A 22031-nucleotide genomic window follows, 5' to 3' on the forward strand; every position below is an offset into this window, starting at 1 on the left:
CTGGAGGGCACAGGAGGGGATGCAGGGACTTGGGGAAGGGATGGAGTGACAGGCAGGAGGAGGTGGCAGGGCAGGACTAGGTGACAGGAAAGGGATAGATGACACAGGGCAGGGGTGGGTGACATGGGGCAGGGGTGGGTGACATGGGGCAGGGCAGGTGGCACAGAGCAGGGGGAGGTGACAAGGCAGGGACAAGTGGCAAGGCACAGGCTGCCGACCCCAGTGCCCGGTGCTGCCCCTGGTGTCCCAGTCCCAGTATCCTGTCATCCTGGTGTCCCAGTATCCTGGCATCCCAATGTCCCACTATCCTGTTATCCCACTATCCTGTTATCCCGGTGTCCTGTTATCCTGGTGTCCCATTATCCCACTATCCTGTTATCCCTGTGTCCCGTTATCATGGTATCCCACTATCCTGTTATCCCTGTATCCCATTATCCCAGTATCCTGGTGTCCTGCTATCCCAGTGTCCCGCTATCCCTGTATCCCTGTATCCCTCTATCCCTGTATCCCTATATCCCATTATCCCTATATCCCTGTACCCCTGTACCCCGTTATCCCTGTACCCCTGTACCCCTATATCCCTGTATCCCACTGTTATCCCTGTATCCCACTGTTATCCCTGTATCCCTATATCCCTGTATCCCACCGTTATCCCGTATCCCACCGTTATCCCGTATCCCACTGTTATCCCTGTATCCCTATATCCCTGTATCCCACCGTTATCCCGTATCCCACTGTTATCCCTGTATCCCACCGTTATCCCTGTATCCCACCGTTATCCCTGTATCCCACCGTTATCCCGTATCCCACCGTTATCCCGTATCCCACCGTTATCCCTGTATCCCACCGTTATCCCGTATCCCGCTCTCCCGCTGCCCCCCGTGCCCGGCCGGTGTCCCGGGGCGGCGGCGCCCCCTGGCGGCGGCGGGCGGCGCGGCGGCGGCGGGTATAAAAGGCGGCGACGGGCGGCGACGGGATCGGGAGCGGCGGGATCGGGAGCGGGATCGGGAGCGGGATGGCCGGCCCGCAGCAGGCCCCGCACCTCCACCTGGCCGAGCTCACCGCCTCCCAGTTCCTCGACGTCTGGCGGCACTTCGACGCGGACGGTCAGTCCCGGGGCGCGGGGGGACACTTCGCCCCCCAAAAAACCGGCGGGGAGGGCACGGGGCTGAGCATCCCCGGGGGAGCGGGGCGGGAGAGTGGGGGGGCGGTGGACAGTCCCTGGACATCCCGGAGGAGAGGATAGAGTCTCCATCGCCGCAGCCCGGGGATAACGGAGAGCCCCCGGGATAGAGAGATCTCAGGATGGAGAGCCCCGGGAGCAATGGAGAGCCCCCGGGATAGAGAGACCTCAGGATGCAGAGTCTCCGGGGTGATGGAGAGCCCTTGGGGCTCAGCCCCGTCGGTTGAAGCTCCGGGATCGGGAAGGAGATCCCCAGGACCTCCCCGTCGGGAAAGGAGGGGGAGCCCCAGAACCGGACCCCACCGGGAGCCCCCAGCCCATGGGACGCTGAGCCTGGAGTGCCCCGGGGCTCCTTGGCACGTCCCCCGAGTGCCCTGAGAGCTGGGGTTCGCTCAGGGCTGCTCTCACCTCTGGGTGCTGCTCTGGGGGTCCTGCCCTTTCCGGGGTGCCCCCTTCCTGCCCAGTGCCCACCCTCGGCCCCCTCTATCCCCGCACCTCGGCAGTGCCCCATTCTTGGCACCTGGAGAGAGGGGAGCAGCGGGGCCACCCCCTTGCCAGGGGCGACAGAGCAGGTGTCCCACTCCCTGAGCGGGCTGAGGAAAGATCACTCCGTGTCTGGAGTGCTCTGTCCCTCCCCGCCTGCTCCCCAACCCCGCAAAACCTCTGCCCAGGGATGTTGTGCCAAACGACCGTGTGCACTACGGGGATGTCACCTTCCCACGGAATCACAGCTGGGCAGGACAACCCTGTTCCCACCACTGCCAGCCCCAGAAAGGGGGGAAAATGCAAAAAGCAGCATCATTTTACGAGAAAATAGTTTCTTTCAGCGCTGCAGTGCTGTGAAGGAGGCTCAGCCCGCTGGGAAGAGCAGCCCAGGGGAAAACTCCTGCCCTTCGCTGGGTCTCCTGTTCCTGCAGAGAGGTTTGGGGACCAAAACCCTCCTGGGAACTGCGTCACGCAGCCTCCTCGGCTGTGCTGCTGGAGCTGGAGCTCAGCTTGCTCCGGCTGCACCGTCAGGGTCCCCCCTGCAGCCCCGCAGCACCGGGGACACGGGCATGAGCCCCTGTCACCACTGGAGCTGGCACTGGATCACCACCAAGGGGTTGGGAAGGTGGCACCCCACAGCTCCTGGGGTGGGTGTCCAGCTGCCTCCCTGCAGCGCATCCTGCTGCGCCCTTGGATGTGCTCTGTCATCTCCAAAACACAGCGGTGGGCACGGATCCAGCTTGGCCCGCGGCCCCCGGGCAGGGCAAGGCTACCGGGCTGCGGCTGTGCCCGGGAGAGGAGGGACTCGGGCGTCAGGGAAGAAGGTGGCCTTGACAAGGACGATGCTCAGCCGCACCAAGTGGGAGCTCCAACAGCCCCAGCAGCTTCCCTCTGCCGATGGAGGGACGTGGGGTTCATTCCCCTGTGGATGGGATTACTTCAGCCAAGCTCATCCCTGCACTTAAACCCCTCCAATGGGGCTTCCATCCCTTGAGCCACTTCCCCTCAAGGCTCTTCATGCCCCAGAGATGTCCCCTTGGATGTCTTTGATGTCCTCTCTTTGCCAGTCACAGCTGCGCCGAGGCTCCGAAGTGCAGCCGCGTGGACCGGCCGTGGCTCTCCGGAGGGGATTTTCCATGATATTCCACACCCTGCTGCTCTGCGGACGTGGATCACACTTGTCCAAGCTGCTGCTTGGAGGAAGCCAAGCTGTTGGCCACGGCTTTTCTTGGCCCTTTTCTCTTTCCCAGCTCAAAACTTCTGCTGATTTTTTCCTTTTTTTCCAACTGAATTCGGAGGAGCTTGGGGTTCTCCTGAGCCCGCAAAAGCAAAGCCCCTGGGAAGAGCAGTGGGATACCAAGCACCTCAGCGGCTCACAGCGGCACCCCAATATCGCCCGAGCCCCTCATCCCCTCCTGGGAAGGATGCTGCTGATCCATTGGGTTGTGGTCACCAAAGAGGAGGGTCCTCTGGGACTTTCCCAGGTGTTCCAAGCTGGGATGTGGATGGGTTATTCCCAGCCACTGTGTTGCAGCAGGGAGAAGATGCTGCTGGGGAGCCCGCAGGTGATGGTGCCGAAGGCGGTGCGGAACAGGGCGCTGTGGTCCCAAGCCTCCTGAGGCTGAAATGTGGAGCAGTTTTGGGGGGAATGCCCACAAGGAAGAGCCCTGGCTATCCCTCAGCCAGGCACTTCAGAGGGAAGGGCAGCATCCCTCAGCTGTGCCCAGATGTCGGTGGGAGGGAGCGTTTCTGGCAGGGAGGTGGCACCTTGCTTGGCAGCACCATGGAGCCAGTGTCCTCTGCTGTCCCTACCCTGCTGCTTTGAGGCAGAGTGGCCACCCCCTAAAGCCACCAAGGGCCAGTGCCATGTGTGGCTGGGCCCCAGCTGAGCCATCCTGCCACCGAGCATCCCACAGGCAGGGCAGGGCTGTGGATATCCCAGGTTCTGGAAGAACCACATCTCAGCACAGATAGCAGCAAGGGGCACAGGGGACACGGGACAGGGACCTTTTGGAGCTCCCGAGTGGGAGAGATCAGTACTGCACTGACCCCTTTGCTTCCTGCTGATCCTGCTGGGGCTGATCCTGTGCCTGGGGGGATGGAGGAGATGCTGTGCCAGGTGCCTTGTGTCTGCTCCCCATTTGCCCTCACGGTCCCCACAGTGTGTTGAGAAGAGCCAGACCTGGTTTGGGAAACGCTCGGACAGGATGGGGAGGTTGATTTAAACCACTTGGTTGGAGCATCAGATACAGAAAATGCAGCAAAGACCAAGATGGACAAAATCCCCAGTGCCCTGCAAGTGGGTGCTGGGGACAAGTCCAGGGCTATGTGCCACCTGGGCAAATTTGGGCATTGCCAGTTTATGTAACACTCAGTGTCGGCATTGGCTGGTGTTTCTTTGCTGCCACAGTCACCCTGGAGCCGTGTTCTGGTGTGGAGGGAACAAGCACTGTGTCCCCTGGGAGCATCCATCCCTCTCCTCCTGCCCTCCAACACGGGGCAATTCTTATTGCATTTTTTTCCTTCCCCAGGAAATGGCTACATCGAAGGCAAAGAGCTGGAAAACTTCTTCCAGGAGCTGGAAAGTGCGAGGAAAGGGGCGGGCGTGGTAAGGGCATCTCCTGGTTTTGCTCCCTCTTTCCTCGGTTCCCTCCTGCCCAAAGATTCAGACTCATGCCAGCCCCATCTCCTTTGGGAACGGCACTGATGAGCGGGACCAGGTCTCCTCTGGGAGGGAAGGGGGAGGAAATGCTCCCATCCCCTCTCTCCTTGCTGGCAGGACTTAAAGAAGGACAACTTGGCCGACAAGATGAAGGAGTTCATGCACAAGTACGACAAAAATTCAGACGGCAAAATCGAGATGGCAGAGGTGAGTGGTGCTGGACCTGACCACCCCCCGGGGTGCTCGTGTTCCCCCCCGATGTTCGTATTTCCCCCTGATGTTTGTGTTCCTTCCCTGATGCTCCTGTTCCCCACAGCTGGCCCAGATCCTGCCCACGGAGGAGAATTTCCTGCTGTGTTTCCGCCAGCACGTGGGGTCCAGCTCGGAGTTCATGGAGGTGAGAGGGACAGGCTGTGCTGGGGCTCCCCATGGGATTCCATCCTCAGTGCCCAGCTCCACCATGGAAAAACAACTGGGAGCTGAAATTGCCCAAACCTCCCCCAGTCTCCCCCAAACTCCTGGCATTAACTCAGGACTGGGAGGCAGTCTGGGGGGAGAGTGGGGTGTGGTGAGTTTTCCCAGTCCTCAGCACCTCTTGGGCACCCCTCAGGATGGTCAGGTGTCTCATCCCACCCTCTGGGTGAGGTGAGCTGCGAGGATTTGGGGCTGTTCTATAAATTCCCCCTCACAGCTGGTCCACAGTACCCAAGGAATGTGCTTGTGTGTGTTATGGAGGCCACCCCACAACCTCACCATGCCCTTGCATGGGGTGAACCCAGGGAGGTGGGAGAGAAATTGTGGACAGGGAACAAAACACGGCTGGGGGTGGAGAGGAATGTGCAGAGTCCTGGGGAGTGGGGAGGTTGTGCTTGGAAAATGAACCCCAGGTGAAGGCGATGGCTGAAATAAGAGCACGCTGTGGCATGGGGGGGGTAAGCTGGCACTATTGTTTAATTGGGGGATACAGTTAAATGTTATTAAATATTAAAGCCTGATCTTGCATAATGCCATGAGGACAATAGTGCTTGAACTCTTGGCATGGGGCTGGACAAAAGCACCCAGCCCCAAGGGAGAGCGTGTGGCACTGGTGAGGAGGTGGGAGCTGTGAGGTGACCCCTCTCCATTAGGGTGGTGGTGGGGATGCTCCCAGCGAGGGGTTATGGGACACACACACACATGTCAGGAGGGGAAGGGGGGCACAAGCTCACACTCCCACACTCAGGGTCACAGTGGTCCCTCCGCAGGCTTGGCGCAGGTACGACACCGACCGCAGCGGCTACATCGAGGCCAACGAGCTCAAGGTGGGCTGCGGGCACGGGGTGGGCTGAGCTGGGTCCTCGCCAGTGGGACATCCCCACTGGGAGAGTTGGGGACAGGGACAGCCAGCAAAGCCCTCTCCTCCCAGGGTTTCCTGTCGGACCTGCTGAAGAAGGCGAACCGGCCCTACGACGAGCCCAAGCTGCAGGAGTACACACAGACCATCGTAAGTGGGACCTGTGGGACTGTTCCCCCCCTCCAGGGTCTCACCACCCCGTGGCAGGTGGGACACAGGGGAGGGGGAGACAGTGGGTGAGTGGGTGCTGCTCCTGTCCCCACAGCTGCGGATGTTTGACATGAACGGCGACGGGAAGCTGGGCCTCTCCGAGATGTCCCGGTAAGGTCACGGGTGGTGAGAAGAAAGCAGTGGGGAGGTAAAGACACACCTGAAATGCCTGTGTCTAGGAAGAGTCTGCTCCAGCTTCCAAGGGAAAAAAAATGCTTTCCTATTTAATTTGCCTATTTTTTTTTTTGAGCAAAAAGTCATTGTGGTTTAATAAGTGTATTTTCCTGGCTGCTTCCCGCTCTTCCTCGCCCTTCTTGTTTTTCAGACTTTTGCCTGTGCAAGAAAACTTCCTGCTGAAATTTCAGGTAAAATGATAATAATAATAACCCATTCCTATTGCTTACACCTCCATCCCCTCCCTCATGGCCTGGTGTCCCTTGCCACTTCCCAGGGGATGAAGCTGTCCTCGGAGGAGTTCAATGCCATCTTTGCCTTCTATGACAAGGTAGGGAGACGGCTCCCGGGAGACATCCCCAAATAAATATAACTTGGGAAAAAACATTCCAAAATCACGTGTTTTCGGATGGGTCAATGCCCCCTGCACCTATGTCCAAGGGGGAATTGTGGGGCTTGTGTCCTTCCTGCTGCTGATGTCCCTCCCTCATTATCCAGGATGGAAACGGTTTCATTGATGAGAATGAGCTGGATGCGCTTTTGAAAGACCTCTATGAGAAGAATAAGAAAGTAAGTAGGGGGGACAGAGCCTGGCTGCCACCCCCAGAGCCCCCCAGTTCCTCCTCCCCTCTCCCAGCAGCATCTTCCACCCCGCTGTGTCCATGTTCTCTGGGGACCAGGTGAGATGCTGGTGCTGACCCTGCATCCTCATGGGAAGCTGCACAGGAGCCGGGGGGGGGGTGTAATCCCAGCCTGAGGATGCTCCCCGGGGAGAAATGGGGTGCCCCCCCCCACTGCTCCCCCCATGCCTTGCAGGAGATGAACATCCAGCAGCTCACCAACTACAGGAAGAGCATCATGAACCTCTCCGACGGGGGCAAACTGTACCGCAAGGAACTGGAGATGGTGCTCTGCAACGAGCCCCCCGTGTAGGACCCCCCTGTACACACGCCCCGCGCTCCTCCTCCCCCAAAGCAAGCACAACAGGGGAGCCCCCATCACTGCAGTGCTTCCCCACCAGCTCTTGGGTTTGCTGTAGGTCGCTAAAATCCCATTTGGGGGGGAAAACTCTTTTTTTTTTTTTTTTTTTACCCATCTGCCTGGTTTGTTTAATTATATGATTTTTTTTTTTTTGGGGGGAGGGGGAGGGTGTTGTTTTCGTTCCTTTGGTCTCTTCTTGCGTTTTTATCATTTACCAAAGAACAGTTTACTAATAAATTCAAGTACTGCTAGACTGGAGACCCTATTTCTCCATCCCATTGTGGGCTGGGGGGTGGCAGGGACAAGGGGGACCTCCCCTACATCCCGATCCCAGTGGGGATGTGGCTTCTGGGTGGAGGAGGGAGATGGAGCTTTTGGGAAAGCCCCTGTGGAATGGAAGGGCATTGGGAAATCCCTGGGGAGCAGAGTGCAGGCAGGCTGTGGGCACTGATGTCCCAGCACAGCACACATCCCAGTACATCCCAGTACCTCCGAATACCTCCCAGTTACCCCTCCCAGACCCTCCCAAACCCTCTGGGCTCTCCCAAGGGTTGTTTTCCCCCCTTCCAGTTTTGGAAACCGGTGCCAGGGTGACGATGCTGGTGGAGTCTCAGTGCCACCTTTCCCAGCAGTGTGTGCAGGGGACACCCCAGTTCCCCCCCACCTTCCCAGTGCCCCGACACCAGGGTGGGTGCTGGGAATGTGCACGAGGTGCTGGTTTCAACACTGAGCCCCCCAAGGGGGGTTGTGGGGGATATGGGGGGGAACTGGGCAGGGCAGCCCCTGTACTGTCCAGTACAGCCCAGTTCAGCCCTGTATAGCCCAGTATGGTGCAGTGCAGTTCCATATGGACATGAACAGCCCAGTATGACCCTGTACAGCCCATTTTGGCCCAGTAAGACCCCACACAGCCCAGTATGGTGCAGTACAGAGCAACACAGTCCTGTATGGACCAGTGCAGCCCTGTACAGCCCAGTGTGGTACAGTGCAGCCCCATACAGCCCAGTATGGCCCCATACAGTCCTACACAGCCCTGTACAGCTCCCTATGGCCAAGCACAGATCAGTATGTCCCAGTACAGCCCTACATGACTCCTCATGGCCCAGTACAGCCTTGGGCAGCCCAGTATGGTGCAGTACAGTCCTATATGGGTCAGTAGAGCCCAGTGTGGCCCAGTAGCACCCTGTACAGACCTGTAGGGCCTCATATGATGCTGTACAGTCCTATATGGCAAAGCACAGCCCAGTACAGCCCTTTACAGCTCCATATTGCCCTGTACAACCCTGTATGTCTTGGTACAGCCCAGCACAGCCCAGTGCAGTCCTGTAGGGCCAAGTACAGCCCCATACAGCCTAGCATGGCCCAATACAGCCCTGTACAGCTCCGTATGGCCAAGTACAGCCCCATATGGCCCTGTAGAGTTCATTATGGTGTGTTACAGTCCTGTATAACCCAGTGTGGCCCAACACTGCCCTGTGCAGACCTGTATGGCTCCATACGGTGCTGAACAGTTCTATACAGCTGAAACACAGTGCTGTACAGCCTAGTGTGGTACAGTACTGTCCTGTATGTCCTAGCACGGCCGAGGACAGCCTGGCACACACAGGATGGCCCAGTACAACCTAGTATGGCTCACTGTGTCCCAGTCAAGTCCTCCATATCCCAACGAAGCCCAGCACATCCCCGCACATCCTAGCACAGCCCGCACAGCCCTGTACAGCCCCGCACATCCTAGCACAGCCCTGTATAACCCCGCACAGCCCCGTACATCCCCGCACAGCCCCGCACATCCCCGCACATCCCCGCACATCCCCGCACAGTCCCGCACAGCCCCGTACAGCCCCGCACAGCCCCGCACAGCCCCGCACAGCCCCGCACATCGCAGCCCCGAGCGGGCGGGGCCGGTGCGGTTGCAATGAGCCGTCCCGGCCGCCAGGGGGCAGCGCCGGCGGTGCCCGGCGGTGGGCGGCGCATGCGCGGGGCGGGGCGCTCGGCCGGCGCTCGCAGTGTGAGGTGTGAGCCGCCCGCCGCCGTCCCGCCGTCACCGCCGCCATGGCGCTCCTGCACAGCCGCCGGCTCCTCGCCGCCCCGCGCCTCGCCGCCGCCGCCTCCCGCGCCAGGTGAGGGCTGAGGGGCGGCTCGGCCCCCGGAGCTGCCCGCCGGTGCCGTTGGCGGAGGGGTTTCTCCGCTGTGAGGCCGCGGGGAGCGGGTCCCTCCGCGCGGCCCGCGGGTGACGCCGCGCTGGGAGAAGGGGGTTGGCGGCGGGACGGACCGCGCGCGGATTGGCTGGGGAGGGGGCCTCTCGCGCTCCGATTGGCTGGGGCTGGGGGCTCTCACGCTCTGATTGGCTGCGGCGCGGCCCGGCGCCCCTCGCCTGCCCTTGAGGCGCCGCCGTGGAGGGCGCGTGGGCACCGGGTACCGGGGAGCCCCCGGAACGGGGGGGGAGGCTCTGTCCCGAATAACGGGACTGGGGCCGCCCTGTGCCCTGAGAAACGCGGCTGGGGCGACTCTGTGTCTTAAGCAGCGGCGTTGGGATGTTGCTCGTGCGGTGCACTGAAGCTGCAGGGCACGAGTGATGTGGTCGATGAGAGGCCGGACACGGGCCGGCCGTGTGCGCTCGCAGCCCAGAAACCGACTGTGTGTGTGTCCTGGGCTGGACCAAAGGCAGCGTGGGCAGCGGGGAAAGGGAGGGGATTCTGCCCCTCTGCTCTGCTGAGACCCCGCCTGCAGCGCTGTGTGCAGCTCTGGGACCCCAGCACAGGAGGGACATGGACCTGTTGGAGCGAGTCCAGGGGAGGCCACAAACATGATTAGAGGGCTGGAGCACCTTTCCTATGAGGGAAGGCTGAGAGAGCTGGGGTTGTTCAGCCTGGAGAAGGGAAGGCTTTGGACTGACCTAATTGTGGCCTTCCAGTGCCTAAAGGGGCTCCAAGAGAGCTGGAGAGGGACTTTTGACAAGGGCATGGGTGACAGGACAAGGGGGAAGGGCTGTAAATGGACAGAGTGCAGGGCTAGATTGGACATTAGGAAGAAATTCTTCCCTCTGAGTGTGGTGAGACCCTGGCACAGGTTGGCCAGAGAAATTCTGGCTGCCCCATCCCTGAAAGTGTTCAAGGCCGGGTTGGGTGGGGCTTGGAGCAACCTGGTCCAGTGGAAGGTGTCACTGCTGGTGACAGGGGGTTGGACGAGATTATCTTTAAGGTCTTTTCTGACCCAAAGCATTCCAGGATTGTGTGTGCTGTGCAGTGGGGATACGGTGCAGCAGGTCTGCAGTGACCCCATGACCCGTGGAATGCAAACGGTGCTGGCTGTGCTAGAGCTGTGCCCTCAGGCTACAAACCCTGGCGTGAGGGCGTTTCTGTTCGGGCCAGTCCTGCACTGGCAGCTCTGGATGCCACTATCTCTGATCAGCAGAGTTGGATGGAAGGATACAGGGTGCAGCTGGAGCCGTGTGAAGAGCCCAGAACAGCTCCACTAAGTACAGCTGACCTGAGAGCACAGGGCTGGGAACACCACTTGGACCAGGCATCCAAGAAGCAGAGTGTGCAGAGGGATCTGGGCAAGGCCTTGCTGCTCTCCAGAGCCCTTCAACTCTTGGCCCACACTGGCTGGGAAAGCTTTAAGAAAGTTTCCAGCCCATGTCAGAGCAGGAAAGCAGTGAGGTGTTTTAAATCCCCATTCCAGCAGATAGAGGGCTATTAGATATTGATTAATGCTTGTGAGACAAATGCTCCCTATCCCTCTCCTTCTGAGGCAGCCTTCTGGCTCTCCTCAGAAGGGATGGAAGAGCAGCTATCTAGAGCTTGTGTTTTGTGCCCATGGACTGTGAAGGCCTGTGAAAGGTATTGGAGCCCCCTGGCATTAGCTTTGTTTTTCCCAAGCTTGTTATACAGCAAACTATAAATTACCAAGTTGAATTGAGGTCACCCAAGAGACACAGACTATCCCTTTTGTAAGCAAAGAGCCTTGTGCACAGCCCCCGTTATTCTTGTTCAGGAATAGTGAGTGCCTTGTTATGCAACAAGGAATGCCAAACAGTGATTAGCAGTTTCTGTTTCCTTATCTTCAGCAACATAACTGGTGGTGTTCAAGCTGTTACCATTACTGGGTGCTGAGTATGCTCCTTCTGAAATCAGGACAAAGATAAAGAGAGAGGAAATGGTTAAAATGGCTCCCTTGGCACACAAATGCTAATTAAGGTGATAACTCAGTCTGCTGCTCTGATGTCACAAGACAGCTATTTAAATGCTTTTATTGGTGGGAAGCTTCCCCGCAGCTCTCTGTGGCAAGAATGTTTAGGCTTGAAAGGCCTTGTAGTAGCCAGCAGCCTGTTGGCATTGTTGGTGTGTAAATATTTGCTTTAGCTGTGGTATCTGGACAGCCTGACAGCCTTTGGCCCCTCTGCTCTGCTCTAGCTTGCAGAACTGCTGTGGGGACTCTGGCAGAGGTTCTGAAATCCAGTATCTGATGTATCTGTATCCCAGGGAACCTGGGCTGGCCACTCCACAGTGGAAACCTTCACTGGGCTTGTAAACACTTGCTCTCCCGGCTTGGCTTGAGTCCTTAAGCACCTCTTGGGTCTGTGCCATAAGTTCAACAGAAGTTTTTGAAAGGCATTGCTGTTTTGTGCAGTTCCTGTTGCATTTTCCCCTCCTCTCTGTCCCACTACACTTGCAGCTGTGCATTAAACTGGCTCAGAAGACCAGTCTGGCTGAAGAGAACAGAGACTACTTGGACCAGCTTTGATGAGCATCTAAACTGTGACTCTGCCTTCTGTGTTGAAGTTCTGTAGCTTGAGAATGTGCTTGCTTTAGCTTCCATTGAGTATTCCCTCGGGTAGCTCAGCCCAGCTTAAATTTACCTCTGGTTAGTTTTCTTCACTGAAATACCTCTAGCCTGGCAGAGATGTGCAGTTTATAGCTTTGACCTTTATTCAAGACCAATATTCTTCTAATTGCTCAGAATAAAATATAGGGCAGTGCAGGGACAACAACAGTACCATGGGGTAGCAGTGTATGAGGGTTTGTGGCCTCAGATCCCTAGTAGACCTCTTTTCCCAAACCCCTTTGGGAAGGCCTTGCCTCTGTGATCTCTTTAGTATCCTGATGTGTTGGGACAACTCAGCCTGGACTTTTTTCTCCTGTCTCCCAGCAAGCTCACCACCCTGGAAACAGCTTTGGCCTTCACCTGGAAACCTTCAGGCTGAGAACAAGAAAATCAGTCCTAAACCTACCCTTTGGGTGCCTTAAGCTGACAGGAAAACCGGCTCAGAACTAAAGTACTTAACTCTCTGGAGTGCTGTAGCTTAGGTAAATGCCCCCAGGATCAGCATTAATTGCAGTATGTTAGAACCCAATGACCTGCTTAAGTCTTTGCAGGATCGGGACCTAAATACCCCAAACTCTGTAAGCAGCTTGGGGAAAAGCCCAGCAGAAAGGAGGTGCCATCACCACTTCCAAAGCAGCAGCTCTTTAAAATACATGGCCAGGCTCCTGCAGCCCTCCATACCAAAATAATCCTAAAGCAGGTAAATTGCAGAGGGACAAACTCCTACGCAGTGTTTCTCTCTTCCCTTGCCCCTCCACTTGCCAGGAAGGCACTGGGAGAGGTTTTTCCAAAGCAGCATTGCATGCTGCCTGAACCTGCAGCAGGTTTCTGCCCTGACTGCCCCCTTGATGAGTTTTGCCGGGGTTGATTCCCCAGGTCACTCCCTCCCCACTGGCTGCAGCCCCTGTCCCTCTCTGGAGGGTGTGTGTTGCTGGCATGATTGACTCATCCCCCTTTCCAAGCTGATCCTATACTTAAGAGGTAATTAAGACCGGTTAGTGGTCTAAAAATCGTTAAGGACATCTTCCATTTTTAAACTACCTGAGGTGGCTCTGCCCTCTACGTGTTTACTGCCCTTTTTTCCACAGACCCTATCGAGAGAAGAAACAGAGGCTTTTTATTGGGAAATACTGTGCTGATGGGAAGAGCAATTTATCTGAAGAAGGAAAAAGATGTTTAGGGCTCCATGAGATTCAATCTACATACACGAGACACTGCAAAGTATGTTTATGTAGTGAGTAAAGTGGGTCTCAATGGACCTAAACCAGGGACAGAATAGAGAGGAAAGATGATTTTGTGAGTTCTCCTGATCATGTTAGAGCTTCCTCAACCTGCCTGGCCCTGCTGCCCACAGACCTGTATCTGCCTACAGAGTCTGCACTGAGCACTCAGCAGGAGGTCTGGCTGTCCCTGAGCTGGCTCCAGGCTGCCTGCATTGCCTGGGGCAGAATCCAGCCCCAGGACAGCATTCCCAAGTTGGGAAAGGTTGTTATCTTCAGGTGAGGTGGCCTTTTGTGGGCTGCAGAGTTTAGTAAAGCTGATATGCCTCCCTGACTTTGTGTTTCTCCTTCAGTAATCAGGAGTCCTGCCCCAGAGGAGATAAACCCAATCTACTCTTTGTTCCCCACTGAGCTCTGGGGCCTGGGTAGGCACCGGTGTGGTGCCATGAGTCTGGATGCTCAGAGCTGGGTGGAGTTGCCTTTAGTAACCCAGCCTTCGGGAGGGGGCTGGGACAGCCACAGCCTCTGGCAGGCAGGTTAAAAACCAACACACCGCTGCTCCTGCACTGTCTGCAGGCCTGCAGAGCCTGGACGTGGGACTGGGCAGAGGCTGTGGCCGAAGGAAATAACAGGTTTCTTTTTATAGCCTGGTCTAGTCTGCCCTTGACATTAAGAGAGCCTCTCCATCTCAGGGTGTGCTGCCAACAGGGCAGAGGCAGGTGGTTTGTTGTGCTGGGGGAGCAGGGCACAAAGCTCCTCCTTGACAGCAGGAGAAGGGACTTGTCATCCTGGGAAGAAAATGTCCTCTGCCATTTCCAGGAAAACAGTATTTGGCTACAAGAAATGAGGAAGAGTTTGTAGGGCAGGAAATAGAAATATCTCTATTAGGTCAGCCAATGTTGTGGGAAAAGTAGATTAGTTTTCACACATTAGAGCCCCTCCGGGAGTTTGGAAGAAGCTCCATATTCATGTTTTGTGCAATTGCCTGTCTCTGGCCAACATTCCCTGGAGGGTACTAACCTATGCAATCCCACCTGTGAGCTCTGGGCACTTGTCCAGAGCATAAGAGTTCAAGGTTTCTGTTTCCTGGACTCTTTGTGGTGTCAGCAGGAAAAGCAAACAGGGCCATTTCGACACGCTAATGACTGGGAGGGAGTCAGGTATCTTCAGCCACAGTGAACTGAGGCTCTTTGTCCATTCTGCAACGTAAAATGCAGAGCCAGATCATGGAGCATAAAGGGGTTGGTTTGGTTTTTTCCCCTCTGGATAATTCTCTTAACATTACTTGTACCTTTTTCAGTGGTTTAAAGACAAGATTTCCCTGAAGGTTTCTCTCTACTCGTGTTGCTGTATGTCTCTGCCCAGTTCTCTAGGCTAATTCTTAGCTGCTGCTTTTTCCCTTTAGCTCATGGTGGGCCCAGGTGGAGATGGGTCCCCCCGACCCCATCCTGGGGGTGACAGAAGCTTTCAAGCGCGACACCAACTCCAAGAAGATGAACCTGGGTGTGGGGGCGTACCGGGATGACAACGGGAAGCCCTATGTCCTGAACTGTGTCCGCAAGGTGAGCCGGCTGCTGGCCAGGGCCAGGTGTCAGGGAGGGGAAAAGCTGCTGAGTGAGGCTTGTCTGTCGGTCCTTAAAATACACTTTGTCACTAACAGAGCGGGAAATGTTCCTGGATGTCTCCTTTAGCAGGGCTAATGCTTTTGAGGCATGACAGAGCCGTTAGGTAGTAGGGGACAAAACAGGAAATACATGTCCTGTTCCATTCATGTAACCCTTAACTAATTGCTGACTTGCACAACCCCTCCAATGCACCTGTCCTTTCAACTTGAAGGTGTTTCTTGAATAGGCTGATGTTCCCTGGGCCACCCAACATGGGAGGAAAGACCTGATATTGTCCCCTTAATGGATTAGTCTTAGAAATTCTGTTGAGCCGATGTTACCAATTTCTCCATAAGCCAGTCTAAAACTCCAGCTCGGGGAGCAGAGTGTGGACATTGCCCTGAGGGGATTATGGGGTCTTTCAGGGCTGTCAGGGTAGAAATAGGCTGTTAAATATTTGGCAGCTGACACACACACTGATTGGCTGATCTCCTTGGAGCTGGGGGGGTGTGTTGTCCATGTGTCTCACCAGTGGGGGGTTTAAAGTCATCCTTTGCCCTCCCTCTCCCCGTGTACTGTGTCACAACCAGAAGGCCTTGTTGGTGTTGCAGGGACAGTTTCCTGGTGGTGTGTGACTGCTGCCAGGGTCTGTCCCACTCTCAGCATGATGAGGCCAGGCAAAAGGCTTGCTACCCTGCCTGGTCCAGGCATGTCACCTGTATAGACATAATATCTGTCTTTCAGTAACACTCAGGACTCACCTTCCTGCATGACACTTCCTGCTTGGGCAGAGAAATGTCTGTCCTTGTGCAGCACCACTGACTTGGGCTGGAAGTGGTGCTCTCCTCTGGTGTTGGGTGTCCTGGCTCTGCTGTACTGGCACTGGCACCCACTGAGGGCTCTGGTGGCTGCTGGGCACCACATCCCCTGGTACAAGCAGGGTTTCATCTGAGATGTTTACTGCTGCCCTTTGCTTGGATTGAGCCCTGAACAGAAACTCCTGTAAACCAACTTTTGCCCCTTTTGAGCAAGCAGAAAGTGCAGAGGAGTGACCTCAAGCTGCCCACTGTCCTCCCCACGGGGATGCCTTCCCTGCTGAATGTGTGTCCTCTCTTCCAGGCTGAGGCCATGATAGCATCCAAGAAGATGGACAAGGAGTACTTGCCCATTGGGGGACTGGCAGATTTCACCCGGGCATCTGCAGAGCTGGCCCTGGGTGAAAACAGCGAGGTCATAAAGAGCGGCCGGGTAAGGAGGGGCTGGGGCACGGCGGGTACTGATGGCTCTGAGCTGTGGGTTGGCTGGGCCCAAGGCTAACTGTGAGGCTGGGGTGGAACAGCCCTGTCCCAGGAAGGGATTTAACCTTGCCAGGGCGCCCAAATCCCTGCCCTGCAACTGGAGCTGCTGAGCCTCGCAGTCCCTCCATCCCTTGTCCCTGTTTTGGTGTGCTGATATAGGGACTGTACTTCCCCATATCCTAACAGGGCTGCTCACACTCAGGTATCTCTTTCTTCCCCTGCAGTACGTCACTGTGCAGGGCATTTCTGGGACCGGATCTCTGCGGATTGGAGCCAACTTTTTGGTGAGTCCTTGGCCAGTGGGGGAAGGAAAGGACGTATTTTGACCAGAGCTGAATCTCTAGGGTTTTCTAACTGCTTGAATCTATTTAACCTGTTTGAACACTCTGTCTTTTCTCTTGACCAGGACCGGTTCTTCAAGCCTAGCCGTCATGTGTACCTACCCAAGCCGTCCTGGGGCAATCACACCCCCATTTTCCGTGATGCTGGCATGCAACTTCAGTCTTACCGCTACTACGACCCCAAGACGTGCAGCCTTGACTTCTCTGGAGCCATGGATGACATTTCTGTGAGTTGCCTTCCATGCCTGGAAGCAGGGAGGTGATGTGGGGAGATGGATGATGATCTTACTTTACCCTAAATATGATCCCACATGAAGCTGTGTCAGGGAAGGTTTAGGCTGGGTATTAGGGGCTGGGTATTAGGAAGAGGTTCTTCACCCAGAGGGTGGTTGGGGCACTGGAACAGGCTCCCCAGGGAAGTAGTCATGGCACCAAGCCTGCCAGAGTTCAAGGAGCATTTGGACAACTTCTGCACAGGGTGTGATTCTTGGGGTTGTCCTGTGCAGGGCCAGGAGTTGGACTCAGTGATCCTTGTGGTGGGTCCTTTCCAACTCAGGATATTCTATCCTACAATGCTTGAAGGCACTAAATCAAGTCTGGAACCCTTGCAGAGCTCATCTAAGCTGTCTAGGGCACGAGTCTCATCTCTGCTGCTGAGGAGAGTGCTCAGGTACCATTAATAATTCATTTTCTGTAATGTTTTCCTTAGAAAATTCCAGAGAAGAGCATCATCCTCTTGCATGCCTGTGCTCACAACCCCACCGGGGTGGATCCCCGGCAGGAGCAATGGAAGGAGTTGGCAGCAGTAGTGAAGGTGAGCAGTGTCCCAGGGGTACTGTACCATTCCTGGGGAAACCACAACTGGCCTTTCATGGGTGGCACCTGGTCTTTGCTTCGGTAAAGGTTACTCCCTTCCCTGAAGCCAGGATGGGTGTCATGTTCCTGACAGGAGCCAGACAAATGCACCCATCGGGCTTGTAGCTGACCATGAGACTTTCTGCTGGCACCTTCCCAGGAAGCTGGGACAAGGATACCTGAAAGGAGAGCAGGGTTGAAAGAGTGATCTGTGATCGCTGGAGTGGAGCTCCCAGTGTTGGTGTATTCAAAATGCTGCAAGATCTTTCATGTGCCCAGTGTCTCCTCACAAGCTTCAGCTGGAAACAGGCAGGGACAGGTTCTACCCTCTCCTCCTCCTCCCTGCTGCTCACTCAAGCTGTAGCCAGAGAAATTTGGCTTGGGGATGCCTTAGTAGTGTCCTGAGAACTAGTAGATATCAAAGTGGCCTCTGTGGCCCCCAGAAGGCTGTAGGTCTCCTGACTGAAGGGCACTGTGGCTGGGTTATCTGCCTGGAGGAACTGGAAGGGCAGGCACCTGCCTAGAGAGTTCCCAGGTGGTTTCCTGGAAACTGATAATACAGAAGACACTGAAATAGAATATTTTATTACTGCCGAATCCATTTGTGCCTCCTGTGCCAGACTGCACATCCCATAAATGCACTGGAGGGTTTTTAGCTGCTGTTTTGATGTGTGATGGGCAGCTGCAGGTTTTGGGCTGCTTCCCCTGTGGCAAAGGAAGGGGAGTGCCTCTCCTGGAGGAGAGTGGTTGCAGGCGGGCAGGCCGCTGCCTGCGCGGCTCTTTTCACCCTGCTGCCCTGCTCCCTGGAGGGGTGCTCAGCTCCTATGACACTCTCTCCCCTCTTTCCTGGCAGAAACGAAACCTCCTTGTGTACTTTGACATGGCCTACCAGGGCTTTGCCAGCGGGGACATCAACCGGGACGCCTGGGCCGTGCGGCACTTCATCGAGCAGGGCATCAACATCGTCCTCGCACAGTCCTTCGCTAAGAACATGGGGCTCTACGGTGAGGGGGCCTGGGAGGGCTTTCATCCAGGCTGCTGGAGGCACCCCGGTGCCTCTGGGGTTTAGCAGCCAGTGTCTTCCTGCTGCCTGTGTTCATCCTGCTGTACTGGGTGGGGATAACCCGCTGGAGACCCTTCTAGAGAACAGAGATCCACTAAAGCTGTGGGGCGTTGGGTGTCACAGTATAAGAAGGATATAGAGCTTTTAGAGAGCATCCAAAGGGCAAAGGGCAAAGGGTCTAGAGGGGAAGCCAAGGAGTAGCTGAGGGCACTTGGCTTGTTGAGCCTGGGGGAGACTGAGGGCAGAGCTCATCACAGGCTGCAGCTTCTCACAAGGGGCAGCACTGATCTGTGTTCTCTGTGACCAGTGACAGGACCCGAGGGAACGGCTGGAGCTGTGCCAGGAGAGGTTTAGATTTGATATTAGGAAAAAAGGTCTTTACCCAGAGGGTGGTTGGGCACTGGAATGGGCTCCCCAGGGAAATAGTCACAGCACCAAGCCTGGCAGAGTTTGAGTGTTTGGGCAATGCTCTCAGGTGTGATTCTTGGTGTTCTGTGCAGGGCCAGGAGCTGGACTCGATGATCCTTGTGGTGGGTCCCTTCCAACTCGGAGTATTCTATGATTCTCTTTCAGGAGAGCGGGCGGGCGCCTTCACAGTGGTCTGCAGCGATGCAGAGGAAGCCAAGAGGGTCGAGTCACAGCTGAAGATCCTCATCCGTCCCATGTACTCCAACCCACCCATGAACGGAGCCCGCATTGCCTCTACGATCCTGAACACCCCTGACCTACGGAAGGAGTGGTAAGAAGGAACCTGTAATGCTCACAACAGTGAGCTGTGAGTCTCTTTGTGGCAGCCCTGTGCTGTGCTTATTGCCTGCTGCTGTCACAGGCAGCTCTTAGCTTCAGGAACAGTCAGAACCATGTGCCACCCCTTTTCACTGGAGAAATCCCTGCTCATGTCCTGGCGTCAGCTGGTATTGGTCTAGCTTGATACAAACAAGTTTTCCTTGTGTTATCAAGGCAGAAAACACTGTAAAGGAGGGATAAAGCTCCCCTGTGATTAAGGGCTGCAGGATCTACCTATCCAAGAAGCACAAAAGTCTGACTGAAACGCTGCAGCCACATAGTGTCTCTCACATGGGGGAAATGGAAGCATAAGCCCCCTGGGAATAAGACCAGGAATGTAACCCTCATGCCCTAAGCCTGCTTTCTGGCATCAGCCTGGGCTGTTCTCCCAGGTCCTTGGTGTGGGGTCCCTACTGGCAGCTGGCCTGGCAGAACAAAGGCTGGCAGTGTGCTGTGGCCTCGCTGGGGGCTGTGTTCTTTTGGCAGCCTGATGCTTGTGCCTGATCCAGGGCCCAGCAGAGACGTCTCCTAGCTGTGCTGCCTTGGAGCAGGGCCTGTCTGCCTCTGCTGGAAGCTGCTCCTGCACTCTGGGTTTATCTGTAGATACTTTACCTGGGTTTGGGCAGGGCTGCCGTGAGGCATCCTGCTGAGCTGTGGCTTTCAGACATGAGAAATGCCTACATGCTGGGAGTAGTGTCCCACACTATGAAACAAATACAGAGCAGTCAGCTTCAGGTATCAGGAGAAAGAAGCAGCTCCCCAGCTGGAGCTACATCTTCATGCTCCCTGGTCTTTGCTCGTCTGCATCCCCATATGAGGCCCCTCGAGTTGGAGAGGTTGATTCCCAGTAGCTGGGGTGGGAAGAGCAGTGTTGGGGTGTTCCAGCCCTGCTCTGAGCGGTTCCTTGGTTGGCTCCTCAGGCTGGTGGAGGTGAAGGGCATGGCTGACCGGATCATCAACATGCGGAATCAGCTGGTGTCCAACCTCAAGAAGGAGGGATCCTCCCGCAACTGGCAGCACATCACTGACCAGATTGGCATGTTCTGCTTCACAGGGCTGAAACCTGACCAGGTAAACGCAATTCCTGTGGTCTCAAAGTGTCCTTTGCGTCCTTATCAGTAAGTTTTTGACTGCAGGTGCCAAGCTGGGTAAATTTGCACTCTGCTGACAGAGCAGAGGTTGGCCTGTGGTTAACTCTGCTCTTTCCCCCCAGGTGGATCGGCTGACGAAGGAGTTCTCCATCTACATGACAAAGGATGGACGCATCTCTGTGGCAGGAGTTTCATCAGGCAACGTAGGTTACCTGGCTCATGCCATCCATCAAGTCACAAAGTAAAGACAAAGGTGTGCCCTGGAGCTGGTGGCTTTCCCTTCCCCACCAGTCAGAGATGGGGAGGGAAAAGAAACAAGCAGAATACTTCCAGCCACAGCACTTGAAGCCGCCGCTGAATGTATCTTGTAGATGAGTTGTTGTAGAAGCCTAGTCAAATCCTCCCTGCGTTGTGGAGCAGGGACATCATTGCTGGCTCCTGCTCGTCACAGCTGCTCTTCCCTTCTGTCCATCCTTTTTCCATCAGCCCCAGCACCCTTCTGCGCTGGAGGAAGCAAAGGCTTAGCCATGCCATCCTACTGGCATAGGCACCAAAGGCTTCCCCACACTCGTTTTCCCACGAGGAGGCTTTGGGAGGCTGTTGGCTGCTTGCCCGAGTGGCAGCGGGCAGGGAGCCGGGTGGGCTGAGTGGGAGGGCTGCTCCAGTGCACTGCTCCGACCTCCTCAGCCAGTCCCTGCTGCCAGCAGGCTCCATCCTCCTCCATCCTCCCAGCCTGGGGCTGGGCAGCACCAAAGCTGTCCTCTGACAACCAGCTCTGAGGACTTCTGACTACCAAACTCTGCTCCATCGATGGCTTCGCTCTTTCCATCTGGGACTCTCCTCTCAGGTGTAATTCACAGTGGCATCGGTGTGTGGGGCAGTGCCCTCCTCTAAACCTGCCTGGTTCTCCTGACTTCACTCTTGTACCCTGAGGTGAAACCATTTCTCATTCCCCCCCAGTAAGAACCACCTCTGGAAACTGCTCTCTGGTGCTCTCTGCCTCACCCCATTCCTGCCCTAAGCCCAGCGGTCCAGCCCTGTACCTCCAGTTGCCCTCCCTTCAGTCTTTGTGTGTGTCCCAAAGCCCTAAGCAAAGAGGTTGGTCCTGCTGTGTGTCCCCCCTCATGTGGGGTGCCCCTCTCATCTGCTCTGTTCAACCACATTTCTGGTGACACCAGAAAACACAAAAGCTCCTGAGGGAAGTCTGAGAGCAGAACTGAGTGTCCTCAAGGTCCTGTGACTCACTGGACTCTGATTTTTAATCCAAATAAACTGGTGCATGGCTATGTTGAGCTGGGGACTTCATCCTGTCATTGTGCAGCTGGATCCTGTCCCTTCCATGCACCAAACATTCCCTTTTGGTGACATGCCAGCACCTGGGGTCTTGTTGGGCCAGTGAAACCCTGATCTGAGAATCCCACATGGAGAGAGGGCAGTTCCCACCAGTGTGCTACAAGACCACAGGGGTGTGTGAGCTGAGGTCCCAGGTGGGAGTTAGTGTCGTGGAGCTGAAATTGAAGCCTGCAGGGTTGAACGTAGATGTTGCTGGGGAGAGGACAAGTTCCCAAAGACTTCCTGCCTTGGGACATGGCGCTAACCCCTGCCACTGGAGCACGACGGGGTTTCTCCTTGCGGCAGCCCAAGGTGCCTCCCGAGGCAGACCCGGGGGCATTACCTCTGCGTCTCCATGAGCTTTCTCCATCTGCTGGCACCTTTCCCCTCTGCAGCCATACCAGGGTATTTAGCAGAGCAGTCCTCATTTCTCATTCCTGCCCAGGGCAGCCGTGTGCCCCTTGGGAGCTGGCAAGGACCGGTCTAGTGCACCTCTCCCAGTCTAGCACGCGTTATTGGCAGGCTGGAGCCTCCCGCCGCTCCCTGACAGCGGGTTTGCACTTCCACGCCTCTTGTTTACTGGCC

At 56.1% G+C, this 22031-nt stretch overlaps 2 protein-coding genes across 2 annotated transcripts; both read left to right on the forward strand.

Moving 5' to 3' along the window:
* Nucleotides 1-968: 968 nt before the first annotated feature.
* Nucleotides 969-7280, forward strand: CALB2 (calbindin 2). The gene is made up of 11 exons (XM_064670717.1): nucleotides 969-1106; nucleotides 4201-4277; nucleotides 4449-4538; nucleotides 4648-4728; nucleotides 5576-5632; nucleotides 5737-5814; nucleotides 5930-5985; nucleotides 6200-6239; nucleotides 6326-6379; nucleotides 6547-6618; nucleotides 6865-7280. Exons 1-11 carry the CDS (start codon nucleotides 1016-1018, stop codon nucleotides 6979-6981), a joined length of 813 nt encoding a protein of 270 aa, XP_064526787.1. The 5' UTR covers nucleotides 969-1015; the 3' UTR covers nucleotides 6982-7280.
* A 1715-nt stretch (nucleotides 7281-8995) lies between these two features.
* Nucleotides 8996-21406, forward strand: GOT2 (glutamic-oxaloacetic transaminase 2). Its single transcript, XM_064670720.1, has 10 exons — nucleotides 8996-9149; nucleotides 14482-14638; nucleotides 15800-15928; nucleotides 16203-16262; nucleotides 16385-16546; nucleotides 17029-17133; nucleotides 18028-18178; nucleotides 18811-18976; nucleotides 19944-20094; nucleotides 20237-21406. Exons 1-10 carry the CDS (start codon nucleotides 9082-9084, stop codon nucleotides 20357-20359), a joined length of 1272 nt encoding a protein of 423 aa, XP_064526790.1. The 5' UTR covers nucleotides 8996-9081; the 3' UTR covers nucleotides 20360-21406.
* Nucleotides 21407-22031: the final 625 nt, after the last annotated feature.

Source organism: Pseudopipra pipra, chromosome 14 (assembly GCF_036250125.1).
Source record: "Pseudopipra pipra isolate bDixPip1 chromosome 14, bDixPip1.hap1, whole genome shotgun sequence".
In the NCBI taxonomy this organism is placed as follows: domain Eukaryota; kingdom Metazoa; phylum Chordata; class Aves; order Passeriformes; family Pipridae; genus Pseudopipra; species Pseudopipra pipra.